The 20,821-nt window shown below is 41.0% G+C and overlaps 1 protein-coding gene across 1 annotated transcript; it reads right to left on the reverse strand.

Moving 5' to 3' along the window:
- Positions 1-1,841: 1,841 nt before the first annotated feature.
- On the reverse strand, positions 1,842-18,568 carry LOC148145366 (2'-5'-oligoadenylate synthase 1A-like). Its single transcript, XM_087999976.1, has 6 exons — positions 18,372-18,568; positions 12,417-12,714; positions 10,101-10,276; positions 6,512-6,762; positions 4,950-5,082; positions 1,842-2,891 (listed from the first exon to the last, which is right to left on the reverse strand). Exons 1-6 carry the CDS (start codon positions 18,540-18,542, stop codon positions 2,418-2,420), a joined length of 1,503 nt encoding a protein of 500 aa, XP_087856102.1. The 5' UTR covers positions 18,543-18,568; the 3' UTR covers positions 1,842-2,417.
- Between the last annotated feature and the right edge of the window lie 2,253 nt (positions 18,569-20,821).

A 20,821-nucleotide genomic window follows, 5' to 3' on the forward strand; every position in this document is an offset into this window, starting at 1 on the left:
GTCAGAGGCAGAGAGGTCCAGGACCTTGCTGAATAAAAGATCTCCTCACATTTTCCTTATCCAAACGATCATAAAGAGGAAAACTCACTTGAATTAAAGCACAGTTGATGGGCTCTTTGTTGTGAAAAAAAACTTTACAACACATTCAATAGTTAACCTATTGTTGTATTGAGCAAGTAGATTCAATAGCAATCTTCAAAAGAATACAAAATAAATACCTGAAAAGAGAAATTTTCAGGGGTCAGGGTTTGACTAATTAGAGACCTCTTTCAAACAGCTGACAGACACAATTAGACACAGTATGGATTGTTTATACAATCTGTAGGAAGCTGCGATCTGTAGGAAGATGTGAGGAGATCTCTTTATTGCCTACACATACAAGTTTAACATGCTGTGATGGGTTTTGAACACTTGGCATCTGGACCATGATCAGCTACAATCACAAGTGTTCCAAATAACACCATTTGATTCCAACTGATACACTCTTACGCATGGGAATTTAAGTCACTTAGTAGGTCTGTTTCCATGAGGAGGTTGAACTTTTCAAGATTCCACCTAGAACTTATCTAGGGGAGAAATGCAGGGAAAATGATTCACTCAGACATTGGGTGCATTTAACACACTGTCAGAGGTGGTGGTGGAAGTAGGCACGTCAGCAACATTTAAGGCATATCTTGATAGACTGGTGAATGTAAGGATAAAAAGCACACATGGGTAATAAGTCGCAGATCTAAATAAGGATGAGGAAGCAGTGCAGGCTTGGTGGACAAAACGCCTGTTCCTGTGCTGTATTGTATTGAATTGAAAAAATAAATCTGAGTTCTGGCATTGCTGGTGAACTGAAACATTCCAGCTTTAATGGAATAATCAACTTTTGTTAAAAATGTTGCCAGTGTTTTAGAATTTATTTTGTCTCTTCTGCATTGTAATCTTAAGAATCTGTATTGTTGTTGGTGGCAGGATTAGTTACTCAGCAATAGTTCCAGGACTCTAATAATGCCCATGATATTTTTATGATCTATTTAAAAAGTCAATCCAGGTAACCATAATACTCACATTACTCCCCCATTGTGTTGGGAGAGAAATGGATCAGTCTTGTACGGCCACTTTATCTTTAGAATGTTACTTTTGTGGCAGTATAGAATTGAAATGTTGCTGACAAAATACACTTTGATGAAGCTTTTGTCTTACATTCATAAACACCATTTGCAAGAATACTAAAGTAAAGTGAAAACAACACACGTAGAGTATGACTGGATAGTGCGGATTACCTGGAGTCCACTTGCCAACTGATGAGGACTGAAGTTAATTGCCAACCTTTAAATTTTAAACAAGCCATTTGCTCAAGGCACTGGCCTGAAATGGACCACAGCATTTATTTTGTGGAGTCGAAACAGGCAGTGTAGACAAACATTGAGAGGCAGCACCCAAGAGGTAATCCTAATCTGGAATTGTCCAGAAAGGGACTAGGAATACAATCCATCATATTTTACAAATAAATCTTACACTTGAATGGGTTAATGGACTAATTCACAGACTCAAAATTATCACAGATCTTTACTGCTAACATTAGATATTCACTCGTGATATTATAAGTAGATTCAATAGTAACTTCAAAAAGGATGTTGAAATTTGTAAAACAGGATAACTTATTCATATTTCCAGATTCAAAATGATGATCTGAATAGCTTTCCTTCAATTGTATAAAATCTGATACTATGACTACTGCAAAACATAATACGTACTTAGCAAATAAACATTCCCACCTTACCATTTAAATAAAAGTAAAACATTCCAAATAGTAAATAAATACATAAACTAAGGTACAAAATCAAATAAACTACTGTAATTATAAAGAGCTTTATTAATTATTGCTGCAGTTGGCAACAGAATTTGTGCAATACAAAAAAATAAAGTAAATGCAAATGAGTGTTATTTCTTTAATTTTGAGAGGAAGGCGACTTGTTGCCATCTCCAATGTGCTATGCAGAGCAGACAAGAGCAGCAAATTATTTCCAATCTAAAGGCTGATCCCAAAAGCCTCAGGCAGTGATTGGTCACATCAACTGACCACCAGTGGTGGAGGAATCACATTCATTCAAATAAAAATAAAAGGGGCAGGAGGTTGTATTTATTATTGGAGATTAAACATATTCCAGCCAAAGTATCATTCCCTACAGTTGAATTAAAGTTGAACATGTTTCAAAATGCAGAGGGTCATCCCATTTTTAACATTACTTGAAGTCTCATCTCATTCTCAACATAAATTTCATTTAAATTTTCATATTTTCATACAAATGTAAATCAGTGAAAAAGGATGAATAGATAATCTATATATTTACATGTTCTAATTAAATTCAGTTGATAACTTTTCTCATTAAAACATGTGCTAAACTATTTAGCATTGCAGTTGACTTTCAAGATGTCTTGCCCCCACGGAGACGCAAGTTGATGTCAATGGTACAATGTTGATCAATGCCGTAGTGTTCCAGCTTGTGGCTATCTTCTAGTGTTCGTGACTGAAAGGTCAGGTAATATTGGCTTGGAGAAATGCGCTCCAGAGTTTGGATCTTATTCTTCAGGCTCAAAACCTTGTCAGTCGGGGACACATTAATTTCCAGGTTACGTCCATTTGGATGCCTTACAAATATCTCCATTGAGTTTGTCACAAGTAGGTGGAGCTTTGCATCAAAGAATATTCCAGAATCCAATAAGGTTGTGCTATCATTCAGAATAGTTTCATTGAACATCAGGCGTTGTTGGTGAACTGGAAAGCCCCAGTTTTTCTGGATTTGATTCTTGATCACTAAGATGTTGGTGTCAATGTTGGCCATCAGGGATAATGAGTCATCATTCAGGCTAATCACAGTGATTTCAAACTGTGCCATTGGCTAAAACAGTTTAAAAAAAAAGAAATTTGATTTTGGGGCTGGAAAGACAAGTGGCTGCGTTTTGTTTTAATACAAATACAACAATAATTATATTTTTCAATTTTACTCCCCAGCTCTCCTGATTCTTGTTGTGATACCTAGAACCAGGTTCTCACATTTGTGTCCAGCATTTTTGCACCAGCAAAGACAGAAGTTTTGTTCAACTATTTCACCAAATCTGATCTTGTACTTATCTGGATGTCCCACACTCAACGCATATGGTTAGTGGAAACCCCAGCTGATTTTTGCATCTATCATAGTGACCATCTATTCCCTTCTCCATCCAATGCCTCACTAGCTTCCCTTCAAATGTATCTATACCATTTGCTTCAACAATCCCCCATGGCAGGGAGTTCCACATTCTCATCCAGTTATGCTCTTCCTCACAAGAGGTAACATTGGCTTTGAGTTCACTCAATTAAAACCTGTCATTATTTTAATAACCACTATTGCATAAGACCATAAGACATAGGAGTGGAAGTAGACCATTTGGCCCATCGAGTCCACTCCACCACTGCTCTTTTTTTTTCTTACCAATCCTTTCCTGAAATGTATACAAATATAGTTTTGGCATTATCCTTGTTGATATTTTCTACACCTGTCCTCCACATCCTTCATAACGTGTCCATTCTTTGACTCCATGGCTCCAGGAATAAATCCTTGGTTTGCTTTCTAGCTACTATTGATAATCTGTGGAGCCATCTCTGGTGATTGACGTAATTACAATCCAAGACATCTCTGTTCCTCTACCCCATCCTAACATTCACATTAAAGGTAATAAATGACATCCCTATTATCCCTACCAAAATGTACAGCTTCATGTTTATCAGTGTTGATTTCTGCTAGTCAATGATTTGTTTATTTGTCAAATTTATTAAATCATCCTGTAATTTACTACAGTGCCCCTCAGTATTGACTATACTCCCCAATTTGGTGTCATACACAAATTGTTCATGGAAGAGGAGAAAGTGAGAACTGCAGATGCTGGAGATCAGAGTCGAGTGTGTTGCTGGGAAAGCACAGGAGGTCAGGCAGATGCTACCTGACCTGCTGTGCTTTCCCAGAAACACACTCTCAACACAAATTGTTCATATAAATTATGAACAGCAAAAGGTCCGTCACTGTCTTCTGAAGCACGACTTGCCACGTTCTCTAACTCTGCAAAACATCCAGGATATGTTTTCTGGCTTGAAGCCAGCTCACAATCCATTCACCAATTTACCTCAGCTCCATAATTGTTAACCTTAAATCCTGGTCTATTATGGGCACCTTGCCAAAGACCTTTTACAAATCTGGATAAGCTTACTGCATTATCACCATCTTTTCTCTCTACTATCTGCTCCAAAACTGAATACAGTTGGTCATGTAAAATTTCCTCTTTGAAATACATTTAACGGTTCATTTTTTTTATACCTCACTTCTGGATCTTCTACTCATCTCTCCTTTTGTGGGAATTCCATTATTTCGCCTGTCACTGATGTTAATCTGACTGGTCTGTAATTCTGTGGACCTATTCTATTCCATTTCAAAGACAAGAATGGTGTTATCTTTCTGCCAATCCTCTCATAATAAACATTTTTTTCTCAAATCATTAGGAGAAGAGTATTGCCAACTTGTTCCTCGATTGTTTTATCTCTATGGATGCAAACCATCTGAACCTAGACAGAGTCTTTTTTCAATTTAATACAAATCTTTTTTTATCTCAACTGCACTTACTTGATTGCCTATCATTCAATGTCATGTCTACTAGGTCTATCATGGTGCACAGCAAAACAAACTAATGATTTAGTGTTTTTGACATCTCTATGTAGTTTTCTTGTACATTATTCTGTTGAACCCTAATTGACCTTATTTCCATTATTCCATTATTTTCATTGATATGCATGTAAAAGACTTTATTATTTATTTCATATTGCTTGAATGAAGTCAAGAGAGCAGGAACTCAAATTTAGCAACCCAATCTACCGAACTTTCAAGCCAAACAGTGACCGGCATGAATAACTTCCTAAAACTATCTACCTGGCCCTCAGATGCTTGGATTCCATAGGCACATTGAGAATGCAGCCATTTCACGGCCTCCTTGACCATCACATGCCATCCAGCAGATGAAGCCACATTATTAGTTGGATCGGCTGGGTCAAGAATTATTGGTCTGCAAAATAAAACCACACCCAATAGTAATGAACCACAGGCCTGAGTTACATTGCAAAGTAACATGTGTAATGGTAATCGCTTTGTGTAGAAAGGATCTAGCAATTTGTGATGACGTAGTAATGCCCCATGAGCTATGATTCGCCATAACATGCAGGAAAATGTGTGTTCCTCTGCCAATAGATCGTAGTTAACCTCCCCAGGTATTTCAAGGACTTTCAAATTATGCGTAATATTGAGGAAATATTCACAGCAGGAAATGAGTGTTGTAACTCAGGCACACACTTGGCTTGAATTATCTCAAAACAAAATTTACCTGGTGGACACAGCTGGGGACTGTGATCTACGAATTCATTTAGCAGTTCACTCAAAAAAAATTATCTTCCTCCTGCCCTACTTCACTCATGAGAAAACTAGCACATTTCTTCTCACTTAGTATATGCTCTGAAATCTCTTGCCAGATTGCTTTGAATCCAACCTCACCTTTATCAGGGACATTATTTGGGCCATGACATGGTTTCATTCTCTGGTGCCCGATACGAACCAAGAGAAAGATCTTTCTGGATAGATAATATAGTCTTTGTAATGTGTAATTATATTAGTTGATACTGTTCTAACATTTTGAATGTTTTAAGTACCCACGATGCTCATGGGAGGGGTTGACACTGACCAGTAATATAATGTGGGGGCTATGAACAGTGGTTTCCAGGAGACTATTAAAAATGGGATTAAAAGGAGTGACGATGTTTATGGAGAGCTCCATGATATGGCACCAACGTGATGTAAAGTTCTGAAGGGTCACAAAAACATTAATCCTTTTCTATCCACAGGTGATGCCAGACCTGCTTTATTTCTGCAGCACTTTCTACTTTTGCTTTGGTTTTAGATCTCCATTATCAGCAGTTTTTTGTTTTATTTTCGTAACTTAAAGCTTTAGTGTTAATGGTTACTAAAAGAAAGGACAGTACACATGAGGTTGAGGACAGGAGTTGGAACAATAGGTGGAGGGTGTAACAGACACAAAGTACAGCAAACAAATGAAGTGATTTTGAAATTTATTAGCAATGGTAAATATTTTAAAACTATAAGAGATTAGTTTGGGAAGGGACTAGAGCAGAGTTGTTATTGGGTTTTAAGGGAACGAGAATGATGATGTGCTTATGAGACTGTAATCCAACGTGAGGGCTCATAGGCACATTTACACAACAGAACCTGTGTATGGGTTACTACTGCCTACTTCACCCATCGTGTTCAAGTAATGTGTAGAGCATATCACTTACTTGATACGTAAAGATGCCAAAGGACTGATATCAAAGGTCAAGTGAATTTGGTCGCTAAAGTGACCTAAAATCAGCTTCTTTTCTTGGGCGTTTCTTAAAGAATTGGAACAGTTCTCAGTGGTTAGGTTGAAAGATATTTGAAGCTTTTACCTGGGGCCACAGAGTTTCTTACGCAGAAAATTTACAATGTCTTGATTGTCGACATTGTAGTAGTTGGTCCAGTAAATAGTCAGATTTTGATAGTTGCAGATCAGCTCAAGGACTGTCCGAAAACCTTCAGCAGTGACAAATCTCTCAGTCCCGTTGCCTTGCTCCCAGGCATAGATAGTCAGCAGCTCCACCGCATACTTAGCAGGCAGACGTTGACCAGGAGCCAGCTCAGATTTCCGTGGCTTGACATACTGAATGGTTAATGTACAGACACAACATGGCATTAAGATTATTCATGCCAACTCCCATCTTGTATTTCTGTTTCTGTCTGAGAACCTTAACATTCCTGACGTGGCCTCCATTATTCTTACATCCCCTCCCACGGACATATCTTGTTTGTGTTTTGTTGTCTTTGCTCTCAGCAGGGTGGACACATTTTCACCTTTTCATGCCTTCAGTTATAATTGTTTTTAATCCCTGTTGACAACGACCTGAAGGAGCAGCAGTCCAAAAGCGAGTGCTTCCAAATAAACCTGTTGGACTATAACCTGGTGTTGTGCGATTTTTAATTTTATCCCCCAGTCCAGTATTGGCACCTCCAAGTCATATTTTTAATCTCTGGCAATCTCTCCATCATCACCATTAGCCTTTTGCTCTGGGCACCCTCACTATCTGTTCCACTTTCTCCTCCTCCCCTCTCTGTTCCAGCATAAAAAACACCATTTTCCAATCCTTTTCAGTTCTGAAAATGTCATATTGAAGAAAAACTTGAACCGTTTTTTGCTCCAAACATGTTGTTGGACCTGCTGAGTTTCTCCAGCACTTCCTATCTGCATTGAAAATTTCCTGCCAGGCCTGACTATACTTGACTCAGACCAATGCTGTAATGTCAACATCCACCAAGAAGTTCACAAGATCTGCTCATATTGTCCTCCTTTCCCTTGCATTGGCTGACACACGATCTCTGTTCAGTATTTCCCCATAAATGTAAATCTGAGGAGACAAACTGTCCATGTCAAGGTTAACCAGAAAGCAAGCACTTAGAATTAGATACATAAGACCATTCAGAACTTCAAAATTTTCCATTGTTTGTCCCATGAACAGGTATTTTGAAGTTGAAATGCAATTTCACACAGCAATAAGGGCGTGGAACATATTGCAACACATGGAGGAGTCCCTACCTCTGTTTGAAGTCAGTCATATGGAGAAGCTGCGTGTAGAAGCAAAAGTTCTTAAGGGAACGCTCAATGCCAAACAAGTGCTTAAAAGATGTAAACACGTATTAAGTCCCTCATTATCATATTCAAGTGACAGAATAGTGTTGTGAACAGCTCTATGACATACCTGCAAATTGTCCATGCCCACTATGGCATCTATTTTATATTGTGCATTGTTGGGGGAAATTGATCATTTTTGCCTCCATTTCCCATTCGGCATATGAGCACCAAGTTCCAATTTTCACCTCATTACTCAGCTCAATAATGAACTAACTTACGAAAAAAAATGTATTTTGGACAATTCGATGCAGCCTTTGCTATTGAGAAGATTGATCAAAGTTTGCCATTTGCAAGTTCAAGTAAATTGAGATGGTCACTCTAAGGCACAAGGGAGTGCGAAAGATTCAAGGATGAAACTTCAAGTCATCAATTAAAATATAAAACCATGTTCAAGTATGATGTGGAAATGCCAGAGTTGAACTTGGGAGGACAAGGACAAAAATCAATCATCAGGTTATAGTCCAACCGGTTTATTTGAAATTGCAAGCTTTCAGGGTTCTGCTCCTTCCTCAGGCATGACATGATAGAGAAGTACAAGACAGTATTTAAAAGCAAAAAGTTAACAACTTTAAAACTAGCTGCCCTTGTTGAATGGTTTAGTCAGTTAGGAGGTAGACTGATTAACTCTCACACGTACACACGCTCTCTCACACACATGGACACTCACTCTCACCCACACGCTGAGGGGAGTTATTTCATTCAAGACTATTTGCCAGAGAAAAAAAAAATATACAACCGGATCTCAGCTTAAAACAGACAGATTCGAAGCAGAACCTCACACGTGAAGTGCATTGTCTAACCTGAGATATCATCTGTTGTACACTGTCCCTAGATAATTAAAGGTTTACCAAAGACTTGAAAGGAATCTGGATTTTGCATTTTAATCAGCAATCTACTCTTAACTGATTAAAACATTCAACAAGGGCAGTTAGTTTTAAAGTTGTTACCTTTTTGCTTATAAATACTGTGTCTTATATCTCCCTAACATATGTCTGAGAAAGGAGCAGAACCCTGAAAGCTTGTAATTTCAAATAAACCTGTTGGACTATAATCTGGTGTTGTTTGAGTTTTGACCATGTTCTAATATATGCAGTTTAAAAGGACTGACCGCCATCTCTGAACTGTAACCAATTTGAATATAGTTCCTCCACACAACATGGCATCAGGGAATTTGTTCTTTAAGACACTGGAGAATCAAGACTGGATTCTGAGATGTATTTAACCTAAGCCAAGGGTGTACAGGTGTTGTAATGTCTAAAGTCATTCCAATAACTTAGAATAAAGCCAATTTCCAGCTGTTACTAGCATGGGTACTTCTTTTATACAGCTTCTGACACCAACCTTGTCTTTTATTGTACCTTTAGCAGAGGCTGGTGGAGCTCCCACAGAAACCGCACATATGGACACTCCTTCAAAGATTCTGCCAATCCCCCTCCATACAAACAAGCATTCTAGGCAAGTGTTTGCTGGTTTTCAATAAGGAAGAAGCCCAGATTCATCAGTTACATTTGGCAATGGAATAACTACAGGCAGAGGTCAAGATACAGAGGAAACCATTTTTTTGTGTTACAATCCTCCCATATCTTTCAAGCATTTACTGTTGTTATGAAGATGTGGGTATACTCAGAGTTAAAAGCAGAACTACTGGACACAGCATCAAGTGATCAGAATAAGGCAACAATGTGCCACTTGATCGAACAACCCTAGTAGCTTGTTCCTTGGAGATAAAAACAAATTCAAATTCGGCCAGTTTAAATTATACTCCGAAAAATATCAAACTCTAACCCAGTTTGAATTTGATATATTGACAATCTTAAAAGCCAAATGACACAATTTGATGCTTTGGGGTATAAGACCAGGGAAAATTGAACAGTTGGGGAGGAGAACTGACAAGCCCAGCATGTAAAAATAGCTCTTTTATAAAGGCACCTTTTCGATCAGTAACCTGTGATGCAGAAATTCCCAAGAAGAAGAAAAGATGACAGAGGAAGATCCGAATAGAAGAATGAAAGCTGCCTGATAAGTAGCGTGGTTTTTAAAAACTTAATTGGGAGCTTTATCAGACTAATATTATAGAAGGGAAGGTAAAAGATAGATTAGAGGAAGAAATTGTAAATAGTGGTTAGTTAATTATTCTGTTATACCTTAAGAAATAAAGTTTTTAATTTTTACTTTAAATAGATCTTGGCCACTGAAATGTTTTTTTTTTTTTACAGATTACTGCGTGGGATAAATCTTTGCTGTGTTGCTGGTTTTAAATTAAGCAGGAGGATTTAACCCGTGTCATAACACTGTATTCCCCAATCACTCACCTCGTTGTACCAATATTTTAGCAGGCGAATCAAGTCTTTAAGTTTCTCATCACGTTGTTTCACAAATTTCCTCTGAAGCTCAGTAAAACAGGCAGAAAACTCCCCACACGGATCGCCATGTTCACTTACAAATTCCATTAGCTTGAGATGGGCTTCATTTGCATCATATGACCCCTCTGTAAGAAAACAAATCATTTGAGCAACAGAAAGCGTGTAATTTGTGGTCTTCTGATATAAGCAGGGTATATATACTCCATTCCTCAAGGTCAAGTAATCTATTATAAACAGAAAGAATGACATTTGTTGTTTAATTGCTTTTATATTTCAGACTTCTCATATCTCCTCATTTCAGAACCATAATAAAGGTCTGCTGGTCATCATGTCCTACCCTACAGCCCTTGTATTAAAAGGGATGATCTTTACCAGATTTTGCCACCTCCAATGCAATGCCATCACCTAAAGCAGTTTTTCTTTCCCTTCTTGAAACTTCCTGAGTGGATCCACATCACCCTAGTCCACTGACCAACCCTCTTTCGACAGCACATTTCTCCAAAAATCTAACATCTCAGCATTTATCTCCTCCTTTCTCACTGTCTAAGGCCACAAACACTTCTAGATTTGGCTGCAATTTATTTAATTCAATCTACTAAGTTTGCAGTCAGTTTTCCTTTAAACTAGAAAGACCAAACACAGAATCAATGACGACTTCAAACATCTAAGTTCAGTTTGCCAGCATAACCCAAACCTGTCATATGACTGGTCAATTAAAAGTCAGAAGTAGACCACACAACCTCTCAAGCTTGCTCTACTGTTCAAGAAGATCATGGCTGACCTGACTACTCTGCAATCTGGTCTATCCCAGATCACTTTCATTCAGGTTTTTAAATCAAGACTTTTATCTACTTCCGCCTTTGGTGAAGAGAGATCCAAAGACTTAAAACCTTTGAGAAAAAAAATGAAATTCTCCTTGTGTGTATTAAGGGGTGACCCCTCATTTTGAAACAATGAATCCTAGTTCATATTCTTGCAGAAGAGGAAGCATCTTTTGCATATTCACTCTGTCAAGATCACTCAGAATTTTGTGTTTCGTTCAAATCACCCAATTATTCTTCAAAACCCCAACAGATACAAGGCGAGCGTGTTCAATCTTTCCTTATCAGACAAACCTACTCCAGGAATGAGTACAATCAACCTCTTAAGTGCTTCCAACATATTTGCATCCTGCCATAAATAAAGCTCCCAACACTTATCCACTTTGGTAGCAAAAATAGGAAGGTGGAACATTCATCTCCATGGCTGTAAACGGAGTTGAGAAGGATGTGCTATAGGACCTGAATATTCTTGCACACCATTTACTGGATGTTAAGCGTGCAGGTGCAGCAGGCGGTAGAGAGACAGTTGGTATATAGGTCTTCAGTGAGAGGATTAGAGTGTATAAGCAGGTGCAATTATACAATGTCTTTGTGAGACTGCACCTGGAATATTACACACAGCTCCTTATCTGAAAAAGGATGTTCTTGCTATATATCGAGTGCAGCAAAGGTTTACCAGTCTGTTTCCTGGGACAGCAGGATTGACGTTTGAGGAGAGGTTAATCAGCAAGGATTACATGCGATAAGTTCACAAGCAGGAGGGAGTGACTTTATAGAAATCTATGAAATTCTGACAATTTGGAACAGGGCAGATGCAGGATGTTCCTAATAGCAAGGGAGTCCAGAATCAGGGATCACAGTCCAAGGGTATTTAGGACTGAGGTGAGAAGAACTTCCTTCACTCATTTGCAGTCTCTCATCATTAAGTACTTTGCTTTTTACTAAGAATGCTTCCTGCCAAAACAGGTTCCATATTTTCCTAAATTACACTCACCGTGACATGTAGGACATGTCGACTTCACCTATCGACATCACTTTGTAACCTCCATATGTCCTCTACACAATTTTCTTATATTTGAATCATCAACACATGCAGCAACTATATCTTTGCTCCCTCCAAGTCATTTATATAAATTTTAAAATGTTGAACCACAGTACTGATTCTGTGACAGGCCACTCATTACATCCTGCCATGCAGGAAACAGCCCATTTTTATCTATGCTGTTTCCTGTTAGCTAGCCAATCTTTTAGCAATGTCAATATATTATTCTACACCATGAGCTTTATTTTCCTCATTCTTCAATCTTAATTTTCTACCTTACAATTGTGATGAAACAATGTGGATAAAAAAAATTATTTTCTTCCTAACTTTGATGAGTAAACATTTATGGAAGAATTAAAAATTAAACTTGAGCTTCAGAATAACACTGACATAAATTCTTACTTAATACATCGAAGGCTGGCAAAACATCAAAATTCACACTCCTCGAATTTTTCTTTGATTTTACTTCAAAACTCAAAGACTTTGGAGGGATGTTGCTGTTCTTTGTGAAACTTATGCTGACATCACTGATTTCATAGGCAATGCTCGATGCACACCGCTCCAGAATGTCCTGAATTTCTTGTAGAATTTCCTGCCTTGTATTTCTTTGCTCCTGGAAACTCTGGAAACAGCTGAGGAAGACAACAAGATCTGCATCCGAACCATTCCTTAAAGCTGTTCCTTTGCCTGAAGACCCTCCCTGCGAAGAAAGAATTAGACAATTATTTACGAATATTCCAATGATTAGTGAATTGACCCATTTCAGGAATTCTGGAAAGTCTTGAAAGGTGATCGAGGCATTGCAGGCTAAAAGTACCATTGTGCTTGGGACAGAATTCATGTTGGCACAGTTTTTGCTGCTATTTCCCTTGATGTTTATTGTCCTCTTCTCTTTTCATGAAGACACCATCACTTGATAAGTCGCAGCATCACAAGAGCTCGACAATTTTAACACTTACATCTGTAATTGACAAGAGTGTTGTTGTCAAGAGCAATACTTTGTCAATTCTTGGCAAAGTTGTTGTACATCAGAAGCGGATTTGAAATTCGACATCTTGATACTGGTCATGGTGACCTTTTTCAATGTAAGCAGGTTTGAATAAGGTTCCAGTCGCTTACTACCATTTTGGTGCGATTTGGTTTCTCCTCCTTTGGTTCAACCAGAGTTAATATGAATACTTGATTGGTTGAAATTTTGAGCTCCGCCCAAACGTCAGGGTCAGAGGCAGTTTCAAAACGGCCAGGGTGCCAGTTTCCAAGCAACATTCCCATGAGACAGTTAGACTCATTGAGGGCTTTGTCAACAGAGCTATTATGGGATTGGTGGGACGTGCCTGGCAGTTTCCAGTTTCCTGATGTGACTGAGAAAGGTTCAATTACCTGGAGGTGGGAGCCCAACAACTGACAGCAGGCCCAGTGCTCTATGCAGGACTATGGGTCCTCTCCCCCTCTACATCCTGTGCATGAATGCAACAAAGGCATGAAACACACCTCTACTCTCCCCTCACAACCCACACCCCATCTCCCCTTCCCCACCCACACCAACCAACAAACAACCTCTCCCACTCACCATGCTAACATCCTCACCATGGAACACAACATAGAACAGTACAGTACAGGCCCTTCAGCCCTCGATATTTTGCCGGCCTATTATCCCACTCTAAGATCAGACTAACCTCCATACCCATCATTGTACAATCTTCCATCAGCCTATCCAAGAGTCACTTAAACGTCCCTAATGTATCTGACTCTATTATAACTGCTGGCAGTGCATTCCACGCATCCACTTTGTAAAGAACCTACCTCTGACATCTCCCCATAAACTTTCAATTACCTTAAAATTATGCCTCCTAGTGATAGAAATTTCCACCATGGGAAAAAGTCTTTGGGGCTATCCACTATCTATACCCCTCATCATCCTGTACACCTCTATCAAGTCAACTCTCAGCCTTCTTTGCTCCAATGAGAAAAGCCCTAGGGCCCTCAACCTTTCTTCATAAGATATGCCCTCCATTCCAGGCAGCATCCTGGTAAATCTCCTCTGCACCCTCTCTAAAGCTTCCACATCTTTCCTGTATGAGGCAATCAGAACTGAACACAATATTCCAAGTGTGGTCTAACAAGACTCTACAGAGCTGCTGCATAACCTCGCGGCTCTTAATCTCAAGCCCCTGCTCATGAAAGCCAACACATCATATGGCTTCCTAACAAACCCATCATCTTGGGTGGCAACTTTGGGTGGACACGGACTCCACAAACCCTTGGTTCTTCCATACTGCCAAGGATCCTGCTTTTAACCCTATATTCTGCATTCAAATTCGACCTTTCAAAGTGAATCACTTCACACCTTTCCAGGTTGAACTCCATCTACCACCTTTCAGTCCAGCTCTGCATCCTGTCAATGTGCCATTCCAACTGATGACAGCCCTCCACACAATCCACAACCCCACCAACCTCAATGTCATCAGAAAACTTACTAACCCACCATTTCACTTAATCATCCAAATCATTTATAAAAATCACAAATAGCAGAGGTCCCTGAACCGATCCCTGCGGAACACCACTGGTCACTGAGCTCCCAGGCTGAATACTGTATCCAGACAACCAGATTTCCCAGTATCCATGTGTGGTGTAAAATTATGTCCCAACACATGTGTGAATCATAATGTAACACATGTATTGGGCCAAGCAGTGGAATGTGGTGAAACAGTTAAAAATTATGTCCCAATACATGTGTGAATCTAACCGGAATGGAGGTGTTGCTTAGTCCTGTGTGAATCTTATTACACACCTCCCCGTGTGAATCTTCTTATCTGTATGTAACCAGAATGGAATGTGTTTTTTTAGCCTTGCTCTGCTGTTCACATGAATGTTTATATCTGGAAAAGAGTATATCAGCTGGAAAAGTCTCCAGTTCGGTGAGTCTGCTCCGGGGTTACGTTTAACCGCCGAGCGTGGGTTGTTGGCAACCGCTCTACGAGAACTGACGGCTCCCAGTTCCGGTAACATGTAGAGTGAGTATAAGCCAGACCCGGGAGTCTGCTCCGGGGTTACGTTTAACCGCCGAGCGTGGGTTGTTGGCAACCGCTCTACGAGAACTGACGGCTCCCAGTTCCGGTAACATGTAGAGTGAGTATAAGCCAGACCCGTTGTGGCGACGCTGCGGGGAATAAAATGCCCATATTCTAGCAGACTCGCCTCTTGGTCGTTTGTTCTGTGTCAGACTACTCTCCTATGAACCTGACCTTGAGAATTTTTTAAAACACCATGCCTCCTTACTTTCCGAATAAGCCTACCATGGGGAACCTTATCAAACACCTTGCTAAAATCCATGTACACCATATCCACTGCTCTACCTTCATCAACATGTTTTGTCACATCCTCAAAAAAAAATTCAGCAAGGTTAGTGTGGCACGACCTGCCCCTCACAAAGCCATGGAGTTCTGATTAAATTAAAAAGTCTAGAACTAAATTTGTTAAGACTTTGTTGAGAGGCCATCACCATGCTGATTTGCTCTTTAGTTATTTACCCAGTCTTGAAAGGAAGCTGAAAACAATGATTTAAGAGAAATAGATTTGAAGCTACACATTGAAATCTGTAGAGGCTTTAAAACCAAGCAGGCTTTTTAGGCCAGAAAAAAAGTCAGATTTTCCTGGCAATTTGTACCATCTACTTCATTTAAATGCACAGAATTCTCAGGAAATATTGACAATCCCACCTCATCCTATTCATTTAATAGGAAGTCATTGGAGACCCCACGATTTCCCTTTGGAACTCTCACATACATTGGGTTCCTGCAATTTGAAGAGAAGGTAGGACATCACAGAAAACTGGAAAGCTAATATTGAAAAATTCAACCACGTCAAAGAAAACTTCATTCTGAAACATATATAAAGTTCAGAATATTGTAAATAGTCATTTATTGTAAACACTATTTATTCAGCATGCTGTGTTAAAAACAAAATAGGTTAAAGGCTCTGATAACTTTGACCCCAGGTTGCTTGTTAAAACATTAAGTCCTTAAAAATTCATAGATTGTGTGTACTGCCTTTCTCACTTCAAAAGTTGAATTCACTCAACTCCAAATTTTGTTTAATGAAATCACCCAGTCTCCTCAGTTAGTTCTGTATAAATTCCTTCCTGCTTTCACACAAACTGATGTAACCACAGCTCTGTATAAACCACTCACAAACACCACCTTCAAATATTAACAGAGATGGGAGCCCATCAACCGGTAGACAGCACAGTACAAAGACAGGACGATAGACCCCTCTGTGTCCCTGTGAATGACCAGTGAGCGTAAAAAACCACCCTCCCATGTAATGGTAAACATCTGCCCTGCACTCACTAACATCCTCATAGTGGAGTCCTGATAGATTTCTACTACAATGCTGATTCATCCTCTTTTTACTGAAACGGTGTTCCTCTCAAACTGAATCTTGTGGTTAAGGTTTCAGCTTTGATACCTGCTTATCTTCCTTGCCACTTATTCACACCACCCTACCACCATCACACCTCACCTGCATTTACCTGTTGCCTTCCCAGCTACCTTCCCCTCCGCTCTACCCCCTAACTCCTATTTAGCTCTCAGCACTTAACCCCTCCCCTGCCATTTCTGATGAAGGGTCTATGCCCAAAACGTCAATTCTCCTGCTCCTCCGATGCTGCCTGACCGGCCGAGCTTTCCACCATTCCACGTTTTGACTCTGATCTCCAGCATCTGCAGTCCTCGATTTCTCCCTTTCAGCTTTGATAGGCTGCCCATTGCCCTTCACAGGATAGGGAACCTGTCTACCATGCCAATATAGGGAGACGCTTAATCAAAATCCCAAGAGCCAATATTAACTTGGCCCAACCCCCAACTACTCTTCGTGGAACCAAGTCATGCTTGCTGGAGACTGGACATATGAAGGCACTTTAAAAATGCAAATTATTTCAGATTAGAGGAGCAGATTTACGCTTTACAACAATTTAATTTTGGCTGAAGAACAGCTGAAAGTAATGATTTAAAAGCAGACTGAAAGCAAAAAATCAGAATTGAAATTGCTGGAATAACTCAGATCTGGCAGCATCTATGGAGAGAAAGCAGAGTTAACGTTTCAGGTCCAATGACCCTTCCTTAACTTCAAAGTAAAACTCCCCTTTAGCAGATCTCCATCAAAAACTGCAGAGTCTTTACTTCAGGCAGAATATCCACTTTTTGCTAAGATTTTCCTGGATATATAGAGTCAGAGAGATATACAACATGGAAATCGACCCTTCGGTCCAATCTGTCCATGCTGACCAGACATCCCAACCTAATCTAGTCCCACCTGCCAGCACCTGGGCCATATCCCTCCAAACCCTTTCTATTCATATACCCATCCAAATGCCTCTTAAATGTTGCAATTGTACCAGCCTCCACCACATCCTCTGGCAGCTCATTCCATATACATACCACCCTCTGCGTGAAAAAGTTGCCCCTTAGGTCTCTTTTATATCTTTCCCCTCACACCCTAAACCTCTAGTTCTGGACTCCCGCACCCCAGGGAAAAGACTTTGTCTATTTATCCTTTCCATGCCCCGCATGATTTTATAAACTTCTATAAGGTCACCCCTCCGATGCTCCAGGGAAAACAGCCCTAGCCTATCCAACCTCTCCCTATAGCTCAAATCCTCCAACCCTGGCAACATCCTTGTAAATCTTTTCTGAACCCTTTCAAGTTTCACAACATCTTTCCAATAGGAAGGAAACCAGAATTGCAAGCAATATTCCAACAGTGGCCTAACCAACATCCTGTACAGCTGCAATGTGACCTCCCAACTCCTATACTCAATACTCTGACCAATAAAGGAAAGCATACCAAACACCTTCTTCACTATCCTACCTGTGACTCCACTTTCAAGGAGCTATGAACCTGCACTCTAATGTGTCTTTGTTCAGCAACACTCCCTAGGACCTTACCATTAAGTGTATAAGTCCTGCTAAGATTTGCTTTATGACTCACATTTATCTACATTAAACTCCAGCTGCCACTTCTTAGCCCAGTGGCCCATCTGATCAAGATCCCATTGTAATCTTGACTCGGATCTCCAGCATCTGCAGTCCTCACTTTCACCTACATATTTAATGTCAGGCAATCCCACCTTATCCCAATCATTTGATTGAAGTCGTGCAGTCAAAATGTCTCCCGTGAAACTCTATTCCACACTTTTCTATCTTTTGTAGAGAAAGTAAGTCAACATAGAAAACAGAAAAAATGTACCGAAAAACTCGTAGCCACATAAAAACTTCAATCTGAAATTCTAAATATTGTAAGCTTTAATTTATTGTAAACATTATTTATTCTACATACATTTTTTAAAATACTGCTTACTTTAACGGCTCTGATAACTTGGATCTCAGGTTGATTTCTAAAACATTGATTCCTTAATAAATAAGATATTCTACGAACTGCGTTTTTCACGTCCTCGAAAAATTTAATCGGCTTCAAGTTTTTTTTAATGAAATCATCCAACTGGGACGGTTCAATTCTGTCTAAATCCATGCTCCCAACTTCCACACACCAGAGGTTTCAATTTTCCAGCAATCTCCCGCCTGGCCCAACCCGAGGAAAGTACCGGTTACGGGCATGCGCGGTCTCAGCAAACGCCGCTTCCGCAGTCACATGGTCTGCTAGGGCCACGCCTCCGAATCTTCCTTCCCCATCCCCCGAGAGTGTCCTCGGAGTTTGCCTGTCCTCGGAGGCTGCCTGAATTGCTGTGCTCTCACAGCCCGAACCCGATCCCCGCTGTCTGGCCCCCAAGCACGTGACTCAATTCCGGTGATCGTGATACCGATCCTTGGCACGTGACCCCGCCCAATGGCACATGACTCTTCCCACGGAGAGTGGGCCCCGCCTATGGGCACGTGACCCCGCCCAATGGCACATGACCCTTCCCACAGAGAGTGGGCCCCGCCTATGGGCACGTGACCCCGCCCAATGGCACATGACCCTTCCCACGGAGAGTGGGCCCCGCCTATGGGCACGTGACCCCGCCCCCGACTCCTGTCGAGTTGACCCATACACATTCATGATTTGGAGATGCCGGTGTTGGATTGGGGTGTACAAAGTTACTGGGGAAACCGAGCAAAGGCTACGACAACGGACGAATGGGCATCCCACAACAATCAACAGACAGGAGTGTTCCCTCCCAGTTGGAGAACACTTCAGCGGTCCAGGACATTCGACCTCAGACCTTCGGGTGACCATCCTCCATGACGGACTTCGGGACAAGCAGCAGCGAAAATTGGCCGAGCAGAGGCTGATAGCTAAGTTCGGTACCCATAGGGAGGGCTGAAAAATGTGTTGCTGGAAAAGCGCAGCAGGTCAGGCAGCATCAAAGGAGCAGGAGAATCGACGTTTCGGGCATAAATTTTGACATTTACAATATATGTTAATGATATAGAAGATGGTATTAGTAATAACATTAGCAAATTTGCTGATGATACTAAGCTGGGTGGCAGGGTGAAATGTGATGATGTTAGGAGATTACAGGGTGACCTGGACAAGTTAGGTGAGTGGTCAGATGCATGGCAGATGCAGTTTAACATGGATAAATGTATGGTTATCCACTTTGGTGGCAAGAACAGGAAGGCAGATTACTACCTAAATGGAATCAATTTAGGTAAAGGGGCAGTACAGAGAGATCTGGGGTTACCTTGTACACCAGTCAATGAAGGTAAGCATGCAGGTACAGCAGGTAGTGAAGAAAGCTAATAGCATGCTGGCCTTCATAACAAGAGGGATTGAGTATAGAAGCAAAGAGGTTCTTCTGCAGCTGTACAGGAGCCTGGTGAGACCACACCTGAAGTACTGTGTGCAGTTCTGGTCTCCAAATTTGAGGAAAGACATTCTGGCTATTGAGGGAGTGCAGCGTAGGTTCACGAGGTCAATTCCTGGAATGGCGGGATTACCTTACACTGAAAGACTGGAGCGACTGGGCTTGTATACCCTTGAGTTTAGAAGATGAGGGGGGATATGATTTGAGACATATAAGATTATTAAAGGATTGGACACTCTGGAGGCAGGAAACATGTTTCCACTGATGGGTGAGTGCCGAACCAGAGGACACAGCTTAAAAATACGGGGTAGACCATTTAGGACAGAGATGAGGAGAAACCTCTTCACCCAGAGAGTGGTGGCTGTGTGGAATGTTCTGCCCCAGAGGGCAGTGGAGGCCCAGTCTCTGGATTCATTTAAGAAAGAGTTGGATAGAGCTCTCAAGGATTGTGGAATCAAAGGTTATGGAGATAAGGCAGGAACAGGATGCTGATTAAGGATGATCAGCCATGATCATATTGAATGGTGGTGCAGGCTCGAAGGGCAGAATGGCCTACTCCTGCACCTGTTGTCTATTAGCCCTTCTTCAGGAATGAGGAAGGTGTGCCAAGCAGGCTAAGATAAAAGGTAGGGAGGAGGGACTTGGGGGAGGGGTGTTGGGAATGCGATAGGTGGAAGGAGGTTAAGGTAAGGGTGATAGGCCAGAGAGGGGGTGGGGGCGGAGAGGTCGGGAAGAAGATTGCAGGTCAAGAAGGCGGTACTGAGTCCGAGGATTGGGACTGAGAAAAGGTGGGGGGAGGGGAAATGAGGAAGCTGGAGAAATCTGCATTCATCCCTTGTGGTTGGAGGGTTCCTTAGGCGGAAGATGAGGCACTCTTCCTCCAGGCGTCGTGTTGCCATGGTCTGGCGATGGAGGAGGCCAAGGACCTGCATGTCCTTGGCGGAGTGGGAGGGGGAGTTAGAGTGTTCAGCCATGGGGCATTTGGGTTGGTTGGTGCGGGTGT

The sequence above is a fragment of the Chiloscyllium plagiosum genome, unplaced genomic scaffold (assembly GCF_037043375.1).
Source record: "Chiloscyllium plagiosum isolate Xiang-an unplaced genomic scaffold, Cpla_swu_hap1 HiC_scaffold_24, whole genome shotgun sequence".
Taxonomy (NCBI): Eukaryota; Metazoa; Chordata; class Chondrichthyes; order Orectolobiformes; family Hemiscylliidae; genus Chiloscyllium; species Chiloscyllium plagiosum.

Excerpts from the sequence above, each read along its gene's own strand:
- LOC148145366 (XM_087999976.1), bottom strand. The coding sequence starts at position 18,542 with ATGGATTTAGACAGAATTGAACCGTCCCAGTTGGATGATTTCATTAAA. Across the intron at positions 12,715-18,371 it reads AAGTTATCAGAGCCGTTAAA|GGAGGGTCTTCAGGCAAAGG; the intron begins GTAAGCAGTATT and ends CTTTCTTCGCAG. Across the intron at positions 6,763-10,100 it reads TAAAATATTGGTACAACGAG|TATGTCAAGCCACGGAAATC; the intron begins GTGAGTGATTGG and ends TTAACCATTCAG.